The 13,750-nt window shown below is 38.2% G+C and overlaps 1 protein-coding gene across 1 annotated transcript; it reads right to left on the minus strand.

Moving 5' to 3' along the window:
• Positions 1 to 4,610: 4,610 nt before the first annotated feature.
• Positions 4,611 to 12,295, minus strand: LOC103450092 (E3 ubiquitin-protein ligase UPL4-like). The gene is made up of 17 exons (XM_008389415.4): positions 12,046 to 12,295; positions 10,834 to 11,506; positions 10,603 to 10,713; positions 10,398 to 10,514; positions 10,155 to 10,313; positions 9,901 to 10,062; positions 9,499 to 9,651; positions 9,290 to 9,411; positions 8,029 to 9,205; positions 6,464 to 7,687; positions 6,135 to 6,365; positions 5,946 to 6,050; positions 5,758 to 5,838; positions 5,609 to 5,677; positions 5,390 to 5,518; positions 5,214 to 5,297; positions 4,611 to 5,113 (listed from the first exon to the last, which is right to left on the minus strand). The coding sequence occupies exons 2-17, from the start codon at positions 11,464 to 11,466 to the stop codon at positions 5,048 to 5,050; spliced, it is 4,623 nt and encodes a 1,540-aa protein (XP_008387637.1). The 5' UTR covers positions 11,467 to 11,506; positions 12,046 to 12,295; the 3' UTR covers positions 4,611 to 5,047.
• Positions 12,296 to 13,750: the final 1,455 nt, after the last annotated feature.

Raw genomic sequence — 13,750 nt, forward strand, 5'->3', positions numbered from 1 at the left:
GCACACATGCAACACACCACACACGTGCACACATGTGCGCCACATACACTCACACATTCACACATTCACACGGACACACCCACACACACACACATATCGCAGCCCACACTACACATACACTGTACTGCACACACACACACACACACACACACACACACACATACACGACACTGACCAATAAACAACAAGGTAATTAATTACCTAGGTTCGAATTCAAAAAGGTCTATGCACCCATGGTAACAAACTCATCGGAGTTCGTCATTTCACACTTGCTGTGAACCGGAAAATAGAGATTTAGGTGCATGCAGGGGTTAGGGCTTGAATAAAGGGTTCGAAACCTCATCCCAGTTATCACAGAGACAAAAAGGAAGATATTAGATGCAATAAGACACCCACCAACTTCGAACTCGACGACATTTCACCGAAGTTTGTCGTCGGAGCTGGGTTCTTAGCATAGAGAAGAGCTGAGGTCAAAACCCTCAAGTTTTTCAATAAAACCAACATCACAAATCATAAAACAACATGCATAACCCATAAATTTGAAGAAGGAGCACAAGTCTCACCTGGGTTCGAGTTTTAGAGCTTTAAAGCTCTCGGCTTCAATGGTAGAACATTCCACGGTGCTCTGATGGCGTATGCAAGGGTAATGTTGAGTTCGTTGAGTCTCAAGGATTCCAAATATATGAAGTTTTTGTTCAATTTTGTGAGGGAGCTAAGGTGAGGGCTAGGTGAAGCTCTTGGAGCTGAGAGAGAAAGAGAGAGAGCTGGATTTCAGAAAATGCAGAGGAAGAGCTCGGGAAAAGAAGAAAGCTAGGAAACTGCCACTTGGCAGTTTATGAGGAATAAGGTATCTAGATCAACGGCTAGGATTAAATGAGATAGGGACTAAATTGAAAGACTTAAACATGTTTCAGGGAGAAATATAGAAATATAGATAAAAATGTGGGGGTGGGTATAACAGTTGTCTCAGAGTGGTTTACATGCATAGGCTTTCCAAACTGCAATCTATCTCATTAACATATTACCTCCTCAATCTTCTGTGATCAGTCTTTGGGGAACTTTGTTTCATGGTCCTCCTAAGTATCATACATTGAAGACATTTGGATGTGCCTGCTATCCATGGTTGAAACCTTATTCAAGTGACAAGTTGGATACAAAGAGTAAACTGTGTGTTTCTGGGCTTCAGTTTGAATCACAGTGGTTATAAGTGTTTGGATCTTGTTACTAACAGGTTATATATATCAAGACATGTGGTGTTTAATGAATCCTTATTTTCGTATAAGCATTGTTCTCAGGTTTCAGTTCCAAGACCAACTTCAAGTCATCACTCCACTACTCATATTTCTCTTACTATTCCAATACCTATATCACATTCTGATAAGTATGTCACATCTGCAGCTCCATTAAATGCACCCAATTCAACTATGTCTTCAGTAACTTCTCATACTCTAGATGTCCTTCATCACATAACAACATTTTCTAGCACATAAGCATCTCAGACTGCATCTCCTACACTAGAAGCATCTCATTCAACATCTGTACATCCTCCAACTCCTATTAATTCCCATCCTATGATTACAAGAGCAAAAGCAGGTATTCATAAACCTAAGGTGTTCATTGCCACTAAACACCACCTTCCATTTACTGTTGACATTCTTACCAAATTACCTACTACTCCCTTAACTTTTCTTCAAGCCTCTAAGCATTCCCACTGAATGGAAGCTATACAATTTGAGTTTCAAGCATTGCAGTCCACTGGAACTTGAGAATTAGTTTGTAACAATCAAAATTACAACCTTGTAGGCTGCAAATGGGTCTTCAAAGTTAGACACAAACCAGATGGCACCATTGAAAGGTATAAAGAAAGACTTGTTGCCAAAGGTTTTCATCAACATGAAGGATTGGATTTCTCATAAACCTTTAGCCTTGTTGCAAAACCCACTACCATCAGAATCGTATTATCCATTGTTGTCGATTATAATTGGTTTGTACACCAATTGGATGTAAGTAATGCTTTTCTTCATGGTCTTTTGAAAGAAGATGTGTATATGATTCAGCTTTTGATTTTGTGGATCCTTCCAAACTTCATCATGTCTGCAAGCTTAGGAAATCACTCTATGGTCTTAAAAATACCCTAGAGCTTGGTATGAGGCTTTCTACAATGCTATCATCTCTTTGGGTTTCAATTCACCATATTCTAATACCAGCCTGTTTATTAAAATAGATACATTCATTACCTTTATATTGGTCTATGTTGATAATATAATCATCACTGGAAGTTTCTGAGTGTCAATCCATCATTTCCAATCTTCAAGCTCTGTTTCCTGTCAAGGATTTGGGAGATATCCACTACTTTTTAGGTATTGAAGTTCAAAGATCAGCAAAGGGTTTGTTTATGCATTAGTCTAAGTATGCCTTGGAACTTACTTAAAAAGATAGACATGTTTGAAGTTAAACCTTGTGCCACACTTGGTTCTGCATCCAAATTGGATCATTCCGGCACTCTCTTATATGATCCCACATATTACAGGTCTACAGTTGGTGCTTTACAATATTTAACTTGGACAAGGCCTGATTTAGCCTTTGCAGTCAACCAAGTCCGTCAATATATGCATTCTCTAAGAAGTATTCACCTACAAGCAATCAAGAGAATCCTAATATACCTGAAGGGCACTGTGAATTCAGTTCTTTGGTTTACTTAAGGTTCTCAATGTCTCACTACTTGGTCTGATGCAGATTAGGCAGGTTGCCCTGTGGATAAAAGATCCTCCAGTGGTTACTGTGTTTTCCTATGACCTAATCTAATTTCATGGAGTGCTAAGAAACAAGCTACAGTTGCTCGATCCTCTAGAGAGGCAGTGTATAGATCTCTTGCTAACATTGTTACTGAAATTACTTGGGTGTGCAAGATTCTGCAAGATATATCCTATTTTTTTGCTAACGACACCTGTGATCTATTATGAAAACAAAAGTGTCATTGCTCTTGCATTCAATCCTGTTTTCCATGCTAGGACTAAGCATGTTGAAATCAACTATCACTACATATGAGAGAAAGTTTTACTTGGACATATTGGTGTGCATCATGTTGCTTCTTTTCTCCAAATTGCAAATATTTTTACAAAGTCCTTAGCTGCTGATCGATTTGCTGCTCTTACTTACAAGCTCTTAATGCGATCCCCTTTCTTTAACTTGAGGAGGTATGTTAAGAGTAATACAATCTCACACAACAACAATGCACCTAAACCACCAGATTAGATTCTAACTTAGCTGTTAAGCTTAGGATGATTAGTGATTAGCAGTGTTTTAAAAAACTCACCCCCAAGGCGCGCCTAGACGGCCTTGGAGGTAAGGTGTGAGAAAAATCGCCTATGTTTTGTGGGAGTGGGTGAAAACTCGCCTAGGCTTTGTCGGGGGTGCCTAGGCGGCCGGGGCGTGCCTGAGGCATTCAATGGGCGTCCCTTTTTTCTTTTCTTTTTTTGAGTTGCCCAGATTTGAAATTTTCTAATCAGGGGGCCGTCTATCTGAATAAGATGAAGAAGTTGAAATCATCCAACAAAGAAGATGAAGTCACCAGTGCCTTTCCTTTTCCTTTTTTAATATATTTTTCTTTTTAAGTTTAAAATGACCCTACTTGCTGACATTTATTATCCCACTATCTGCCTTTATGTTTACTTTTTGTTTTTTATGTTATTTTTTTTCTCATATTCAAAATAGATAAGCATCTTTTAGTTTCAGTTTTTATTATTTTCTTAAGATAAAGAAGCATATTTTCCTGGATATTCTGCCAGTAGGAAAAAAGATAAACATCTGTTTGTTTTTAATTTCTTTAAAGTTATATTATTTAAAAGATACATTATCTTATCCTTTTTTTTCTTTTTTAAGACTACATATCTTACTCAAAACTCTCATAATTCATATAAATATGCACTTACTTAAGACTAAATGTCTGATTTCACTCTATCTGTTTGATTGTTGGTTAATTTGATTACTTGGTTAAACTTGTTTGTGATGTGAGTTCAATTTGTTTGGGACGTGCACTTTTGAATAACAATGAATATTTATTTTACAAAGTATTATAATTTTATATATTATATATAGTTGTGTATAATATATATTAATAATATTTAGGTCTTGTGAGGCAAAACTTTCACCTAGGTGGGGCTATCCATGAGACGCCTCGCCCACGTCTCCATCTTTTAAAACATTGATGACTAGTTATTCATTATGCTAAGCTGGCATAGATTGTTAGGATAGGATATTTATGTATAGATAGGGCGAAACTTTCACCTAGACGGGGCTATCCATGAGATGCCTCGCCCACATCTCCGTCTTTTAAAACATTGATGACTAGTTATTCATTATGTTGAGCTAGCATTGATTGTTGAGATAGGATATTTATGTATAGATACCTTGTGTAACTCTCTTTCTCTCTCCATATATATATATATGGAGGGAGAGAGAGAGTTATATATATTCTTAGTTTCTACACTCAACAGCCGACGAACCAATAAACCCTTTGATTAGATGTAAATTTACGTTTTTGGGAACACATCTCTCCAAAGCGCTCTCATGATCGCCATCCGACAGACTTATGATGGCAGTAACCAAAATTAGCTAAAAATGATGCATTTAAAATGTGGTAAAATACCACATCAGAATATTGGTTAGAAAGAAACTGCAACTAAATTTACATCAACTTATTCAACAACCAAAGACTTAACTATTTTCCACTGCAACCAAAAAGGAAACGGTAACGATCAAAGACCTCTGTCCACAGCTTTGTAAGGAAATGCAAAACCATCAATCTCAACTTCCCCATCCTTTCTTTTCTACAGCTACCTGAAATTTCCCAACTACCTAAAATTTTCCAGGTATTCACATGACCTACCGATTAGTCAGTCAAAGAAGCTTCGACTTGTTCCAGCACTCTGTTCCATCACCATCACCATCAACAGCTACCCGTTCTTGTAATCTACACCAGCAAAGGCCTACTCTAATAATTACAAATTCACAGTTGAACTGACCCTTTGGATTGAGAAACGGAAGGCTACGAAAGGTGGAACGATCCCTGCCCTTCTGTAATGGCATATAAGAGCTTCTCTTTCATCGTCTCCTGAAAAAGGAAATGGAAATATGTTAGCATCTTGTCGGTGCAATGTTTCCCTACAAACGACTTTTAGTAACACGAAAGGCTATAAAGAAACAAAGCTCACTTGTGAAGAGTAAGGCGGCAGCTTAAGATAATTTGCACAGGTCATCACACTTGGTAGGTCTAAGTCTGCGCAGTTGCTAGATTGCTGTAGAGACGAAGCAAACAAGGATCAGATGATCATGCCTATACAGCGAATAAAAAGCAATCAGGAAAAAATAATGTTTTTCTGATAGGCACCTTTCGAACAATAGTTAACTTCGGACTGAGAGATGCAAAACCTCCAGGAGGTAAGCGAGGTGCCCCAGTCACAAATTGCAAAAACGCTCTTCGCTGTTCTTGGTCGAACTTGTGTATGATTTCCAGCAACTGAAATTCAAAGGAAATGGTAATATAAAAATTTCTTAAATGCACATGAAACATCAACACAAACCAAAGAACAGAGAACAAACTACTAACATTGATAATGGGAGGACTGCTAACTGTGTAACCATGGTCGAATTTGATATGATCAAGGAGCTCATTGAACTGGCAAGATAAAAATTTATAAATTAGGTATATAGTCAATAACCCTTGACGGTATTAAAATTAAGTGGTTGCAAACATACAGCCCAAGAATCACGTTCTCCACATAATAAACGCTCTAATTCTTCTTCGGTGAAAATCTGAAGATGCTCAATAGGGAAAACCTGAAACATCAAAGAAGAAAGAAAACATAAATCTATATCGAAATGAAAAGGCGTAGAGGTAATTTAGCCAGCACGCTATTGAAAAGAAATTTCATGATAGTACACACCTGGTTAAAGCCAGATTTGAAAGCTTCCACTTGTCTAGAAATTCCAGCAGTTACAGTTGCATCCGCCACAAGTGAAACATAATCTTCCAAGTTTGTAATATTTACCTAGAATGTGGGGTAAATTGAATTTCCGGTTCACCAAATGAAATAACTCAGAAACAATAAATGGATAAGGTTAGTGAGACTTACCATTTTATGATCAGGCCTAGAAGAAAGAATAAAATCAGGATAGCCAGGAAGTGTAAAATCAAGACAAAGATCCTCAATTTGGGTTTTCCGAAAGCATGAGTCAAATTTCAATGTTGTACTTTCTCCATGAATGGACTCCGAAAATCTTTTCCTGTCTACGAGAGCCTTAAACTCTAGCAGTGTCTTGCCAAGCTCAGGATCAAATGACAGGATGTCATACACACCAAGTTCCTGGGATAAGAAAACATATGTTTTGAGATGAAACATTGCTTTACTAGTGATGATGAACATTCACTTTCAATAATAAATAGTGCAGAAATTGGGAGTACCTTGCCAAGAAGAAGTTTATAGAAGGCTTTGGAGAAATGCACATCCAAGACACGCCCATCTTGGAGCGCTTTTCCTACGATTTGCCCCAAAAGGACAAACTTCTTAATTACTTCACTGAACTGTATCTGCATCTCATCAGATGTACCCAACCATGGACAGGGGAAAAGACCAAAAGGACATATCAAAATTCCACTGTCCCCAGCATGGCTTGTACCAGTGGTAAAAGACCCACGATCATCTCTCCACATGCCTAGACCAGACTTCTGAAACTCGTGACTAACCAAGGTGTAGAATTCCAAGGTTGGACCAAGACCAGTACCAACTTCTTCATTGTATTCCACCTCAAGGAGCACCTTCTGCCTGGCATGCAGGTCCATCATTTGGGCAGCAGAATCCAGAATTTGGTTGCGGAAAACCAAAAACTTTTTTCGAGGCATGCTTCCGGAGCTTAGTCTCCTGTCACTGGTCACCCCTGAATCCCTATAAGACGGTGAATGAGGCTGACCTAGCAGTGGACCAAATGCTGCCAAACGGAAGTACTTACATTTGACCTCAAAACTAAATAAAAAGGGACACGATTCCATTAACTGATTACACCACAAAGGCATACCACCAATGGACACTGCTAAAGCATCCCGCATCTGTTGTTCCAATTTTTCTGTCAATTTACTGCTCACGAACTCATTCTGTGGCACTGGAATAACTGCTGTCTGAAAATTATCCAAGTCATTGATTTTCCCTTTAGCAAAAGCACATATTCTTTCACGAGACATCAGATGAAATATAACTTTATTCATCCTTTCCAAGCTTTTGAGGATGTATATTATATCATAAACAGGACTTGACTTCTCCAAGTCAGAAGCAAGATCATAAGCAAACATGCTGGAGAAAAATGAAGTATACAACTCATGTACGTCAACTTTCTCAGCAGAACTTTCTGCTGAACAAAGACATTCTTTACGTGTACCGTATTGACCTTCAGCCTTACTGTATGTTAATGTGTATTCTTGACTCCAAAGTTTTGAACCAATGACAATTTCATGTTCGTTCATTTGTTGTTGCAGAATTGCTTGGTACAATGTCAATGACGGCTCCAGCTGTTGCCCTTCAAGATAAAATAACAGTTTTGAAGAAGAATCTTCTTTGCTACAAGATACTGGATACTGTTCTTCCATCTCAGTGTCTTCCTCTGAAGCACATTGTGCTTCTTTTTCCACAGGTTCCTGAAACATTAAACCACCAACAAAAGTAAGGGCATTGGCACAATCTTAGAGCTGATTAGAAGAATCAATCATGACTAAATTTATCCAAAGTTGTTCCAAGAAAAAAGAATAGTGTTTTCTTAAACATAAGTTCATCAAAGATTTCCAGGACTTGTCTGTCTTAAGCTTATCGCTTGTTTAAGTGAGGCCACTGTTAAATTGACCTCATCTACCTGAGAAGTAAGGCTGAGGATGAAGAAATGCACCCAACCGGAACTCATAAAATAAAAATAAAAACAAAGACTTTCTGCTCTCTAAAAGCATTATTATCAGTATAATTAATTGTGAAACAGAATAAAAACCTGCAACTCAGGCAAGTCTGTCGACATGCTTTCAGGCTCCATAGGATGTGGACTTCCCCCTTGACTAGAGCTTGCATTTGATGGTGATTGATCCGGTAGACTTTCAGATTGGTCCTTAACTTGTGTAGGTGATTTAATGTGGCTGGTTCTTTTTGCTTTGACTTTAGGCCACAAAACTTCTTCAATGGCATGCAATGAGGAAAAAGGGTCCACAGTCAGAACACCTTCACGGTAATCACAAAGATGCGTCTCCCCCTTGTCTTTCACAAAACGAACTTTAAAACATGGATATGTTGTGCGACGCCCATATGGAAGTGTAGCATATGAACTTCTTAGCTTGGGCACATTGCTCAAAATAACAGGGAAATTTTCCAAAGAAGATAGCGCATTTTGCAGTTTGCGTATTAATGTTATCATGGGCAGGTCCGCAGTGATCATGTCTAAAGGAGAAAATAATAGCCTTGCAAACACCTCAAATCTTTTTTCTACAGAATAAATATCACTGTTACCAGCACTAAGTTCCCCCTTTTGTTTCAAGTACTGGCCATTGGACAGATAAGTCAATAAGGACCTTAGAATTCCAGATTCGATAAATTCAAAAGTGGAAATGGGTTCTACTCCACCAAGCTTTTCCATAACTTGACGCATGATACTATAGAACCCTTCTTCATGCTGATCAAGAGCATCATTATTCATGGACGTGTTCAAATCACTTATTGCAGAAGAAAATTTTCTAAGCTTTTGAAGGACATCAGTTAATGCTTTCTCAGGGTCATACAATTCTTGTGCAAAGTACTTGGTCCTTATATGCTTTGCAAGATTATAAACGGAATCCTTTTCAAGCATGCAACTTCCTTTTTCTGATACTGATGGTGATCTATCAGTAGCAAAAGCATAACACAAGCACCTCAGGACCTCCCTTGAAGTAGACTTCTGACGAGGATCCAACAAAATCTGTGAGCCACTAAACACAGGGAACAACAACCTCGAACATTTTTCCAGGGTTACCAATTGACACTTATCAGGTGTTAACAGTGCCTCGATGGCAAAAAAGACGCCTTCTTTTATGAAAGAGTCCAAGAAATAATCAGAAAGTTTCTGCAGGATTAGCTCAGCAATATGTAGAGCTAATATCAACACATGGGGATCCTTTCGTGTAAACACTCCAGCCAAAAAACTGCCACATTGAGAGGATTTATTATAATTAGAAAGAATTCCTAGATTTGTTGATCTCTAGTGAAAATACAAGCAGACAAATTACCTTGAAATGTTGGCCTTCTGAAGCAATTCTACAAGCATGTCAGATGTGCTCAAATAAATTAACTTGTCAATAACAGATAAGCAGCCATAGCAAATATATAAATTGGCACCGGAGTTTACGAACTGTTAAGAAGTGAAACACACATTACAATACTATTCATTGGCTGGATGGAATGCAAATAAAGTGCCATGTATTATCAAAAACAAAACCTGAGTCAACAATGGAAGTATATCCATTCCAAACTTTTGCAGAAGATCAGGTTGATTAACTAAAAGAGATTCCTTATCTGATAACTGTGAATTCTCTTGATCTCTGGTCGAAGTTGGAAGAAGCTCATTTAGCAATTTCAAAACTTCATATACCTGAAGGAGAAAAATAGAAACAATGATCCCATTCAATTTCCTCAAGTTATATAATAAAACAACACATGCTTATTTTGTAATCACAAAAGATTTTTACACATATTTTCTTTGAAAGTCGGTAATCATCTCGCAAATAAAGAAAGAGTAGTAAGTCACAACATTTTCAAAAACACAATTTGACATTCTAAAGATTCAATAAGAATCAGTAACCCTGGAAAAAGAATAGAACCAAAAGATCCACTTGTAAACCTGATTGCAATGCCCATCCACCACATGATTAGAGGACATTCCATGAGAGAGGTCATATGTAGATAAGATATCCTTCAATATGCTGCTTATATTAAGCTCATACAGAGTCCTGAAGGCTACAACCGAACCAGAAGAAAGTTTCGCAAGTACCCCCATCAAACCCTGCCAACCAAAGTATAACAGTGAGAACATCTTCCAAGGCAGTAAAATACAGAAGGAAGCGGGTCTCAGAAACATGATATCGAGTTGCTTACATTACTAAGCGGCTGGGATAAAGTTGGTCGGGTATTCAAGCTCATAAAATGTGTGACTTGACGAATAATCCCATGCTTACAAAGTTCATCCAGCATCTCAGTGGACTGGCTCACTCGTTCTGTAATTTTAATCAAGCAAACAGCAACATTTTCGACAAGCTGAGAAATTAAAACAAAGTATGAGTAGTACCGTCATTTGAGATATATGCAAAAGGCATAAAAACACACTTTCACAGTCCATACCTGTGGATCCTCATACTGGAGAAGATTGCACAGTATGGGGACCGCCTCCATGAAGGGTGAAGGGCATTCAGAAGGAAGTTTCTTACAAATGTTCACCACAGTAGAAAGGGCAACTCTCTGATGCAGATAAGATATGAGTAATATACGAACCATTAAAAAAGAAATGATCCAATTTCTAACAAAAACACATCAGTGATTGAATTACCTGTATACTTGTCGAAAAAAAATCGATATAATTCAGAACAGCCATTATTGCCCCAGACTGTAAGCACGCAAGTGGCTGCTCCCGTGACATTTTCTCTAATGCTTGTAGACACTGCATAAGAATAATAAAAGAATTTCATGCAAGCCCATTATTACATTGTATAAACAATACCATAAATGTCATGACTAGATAACATAAATATGACCACGTACAGCAAGTCAGCAACATTACCTGCTCAGCTACATCCAAGTATTCAATAGCCATTAGTCTTTGGCAAAGAGCAGGAACTGCATCATGCCTAACAAGGAAGCCAGATGATTTTGGATACACATCGCATAAATAAGTTATAGCCCTTATAGCCAATAGCATGATATCCAGGTTAGTCTCATGCTTAGCAAGTCTAACAAGAAGCGGTGATAATGCGTCTGATGTCATCCCAGATAGTGAGTCCTCTGTACAGAATGACAGGACTTCACATAGCTCGGTGAGCACAGCTAACTGCCCAGAAGGGTCAGTGTCTTCACTTAAAGACGATAAGATCCTCTTAAACTTTCCATGATCACCCGAAGATCTCCGTCTCTGATAGTCCTTGAGTTCACTGTGTCTTTCGTCTGCATCATCTGAATCACATGACCCATATGCTGAATCCCTCTCATGTTCTCCCTCTGAGCGACTATTAGCCGAAGCAGAGGATGAAGTGTCCATATCATGATCATTGGTTTCAGGTGCAGAGTTCACAGAATTCATATGGGTTTGAGCTGAAGAGTTTGATGAACTCGCTCTAAACTCCAATGAATTGCACGCCCGCTTATCTGCCGGCAATTCATCATCAAGCTCAGTGCGCTTTTGACCTCGATTCTCCATTTATAACTCCAATTTCACAGGAACCAATATCTATCTCCTCCTGCATGATCAGAGCATAAATCCACCTTAACTCTAGTTCTAAAACTGAATTCAACCCAGAAATCCAATTCATAATAACCAAACAATTGAAAAAATTTAAAAAAATTAAACTTTAGCATCAGATAACACTTACAACAGACAGCAAGCACAAAATACAATCTTAAACTGAAAATCGAAACCCGAAAACAGACGATCATCAAAAAGCACCCAGATGATCAGCAAAAAGCTGGAAGCAAAATGTGTTTTGCTTATGCCAAAGCTTGCGTTTCTATCTCATACCAAACACTCAAATCTTCAGTAGCAATATAGATTCCCCAAAAACTTAAGCATAATCCAACAACAACCGACTCATAAAAAATATTTAAATCTCCAAAAAAAACCCCAGAAAAACAAAAATCCACATTCAACACAAAAAACACATCATGGGCTGTTCATATCAACACGGATAAGTGTAACTATGTATTCATAAGGCGACGGATTAATCAACAAAAAAAAAATTAAATTAATCAAAATTTGGGAATTATGGTTGTTTAATTGTACCTAAGGTGCAGTAGTTGTTGGTGCTGTGGTTGCTGGTATCAATCGGCCTTCAAGGGAGTCGAAGACGAATTGCAGAGGGAAGCGTGTAGGGTTTTCGTAGGGCTGAAGGGCTCGATTGTCTCTGGGATTTTTTTTCGCCTTGGAATTCTTCTGGAGGACGACGGTGGTGATGACGATGATGAGTGTGTGAGGGAGGGTACGGAAGGAAGATATATATGTGGGAGGTGAATCTTTTTTAATTAGAAGATTTGTATGGAATGGAACATGTCGTATAGTTGAAGCTCTCACTTTTATTTTTTTTTTCCAATTTTAATTCAATAATTATATTTTGGGTTTGGCTACAAATGTTTAGTCGTTCGATTAGTTTCCTACAACTATTTTTATTTATTTATAAACAAATGATATTATCTACATTAAAAAAGATAGGTTTAGCCTAGGATTAGTAATAATGTGGTTCAAACTCTCTTTTAATGAAAATTAAACTAAGATCTCTCACTTACAAGTGAAGAGAAATACCACTAAATTATAGTACTAAGTGACCCTACACTGACATAATTATCTCAGCTCACCAATGAGCTCCATGCTCTTTTTGTTTTCTACAGCTATTAGATTTATTATTTTTAACCTCTGCTATTTGTTTTTCGTGACATTCAGTTCTATGTATTATTGAAAAAAAATTGTTGAATTTAGAATAGTAGAAGACTTATTTTGAATTGCTAATGACAGATGTTATTATATTTAATTATATTCAATTTGTCTTTTGACGTAATTTATTGTAACATCCCATATCGTCTAGGGGAGTGGATCTTGTAAGTCTTATATGTATATTCTCATCTCTACTTAGCATGAGGCCTTTTGGGAGCTCACCGGTTTCGGGTTCCATCGAAACTCCGAATTTAAGCGAGTTCACGCGAGAGCAATCCAATGATAGGTGACCCAGTGAGAAGTTCTAGTATGAGTTTCCAAAAACAAAACCATGAGGGCGTAGTCGGGGCCCAAAGAGGATAATGTCGTACTACAGTAGAGTTGAGCCCGGGATGTGGTGGGGGCCCGGGTCGAGATATAACAATTTGGTATCAGAGCCAATCCCTGGCCAGAAGTGTGCCGACGAGGACGTCGGGCCCTTAAACGGGGTGGATTGTTACATCTCACATCGCCTAGGGGAGTGGATCATGTAAGTCTTATATGTATATTCTCATCTTTACTTAGCACGAGACCTTTTGGGAGCTCACTGACTTCAGGTTCAATCGAAACTCCGAAGTATAACGAGTTCGCTTGAGAGATTGTAACATCCCACATCGCACATGGGAGTGAATCATGTAAGCCTTATATGTATATTTCTATCTCTACTTAGCATGATGTCTTTTGGAATCTCACTGGCTTCGGGTTCCATCGAAACTCCGAAGTTAAGCGAGTTCGCGTGAGAGCAATCCCAGGATGGATGACCCACTAGGAAGTTCTCATGTGAGTTCCCAGAAACAAAACCGTGAAGGCATGGTCGGGACCCCAAACGGACAATATTGTACTACGGAGGAGTCGAGCCAGAGATGTGGTAGGGGCCTGGGTCGGGATGTGACATTTATACTTACTAATTAAGGACATTATAAACTCCTTTAAAATCATAATTGAATACACATACACTTTCAGAAAAACACTTAAGAAAAAGAACTAAAATCTATCTATCAAAATCTCAATTGAATACATC

The sequence above is a fragment of the Malus domestica genome, chromosome 12 (genome assembly GCF_042453785.1).
Source record: "Malus domestica chromosome 12, GDT2T_hap1".
In the NCBI taxonomy this organism is placed as follows: Eukaryota; Viridiplantae; Streptophyta; class Magnoliopsida; order Rosales; family Rosaceae; genus Malus; species Malus domestica.

What these genes read in the sequence shown, in the direction of transcription:
- LOC103450092 (XM_008389415.4), bottom strand. Translation starts at nt 11,466, where the DNA reads ATGGAGAATCGAGGTCAAAAGCGCACTGAGCTTGATGATGAATTGCCG. An exon ending in ATAAACTTCTTCTTGGCAAG is followed by an intron (nt 6,366 to 6,463) that starts GTACTCCCAATT and finishes TTCTTATCCCAG; the next exon opens with GAACTTGGTGTGTATGACAT. An exon ending in GCAGTCCTCCCATTATCAAT is followed by an intron (nt 5,519 to 5,608) that starts GTTAGTAGTTTG and finishes TTTGAATTTCAG; the next exon opens with TTGCTGGAAATCATACACAA.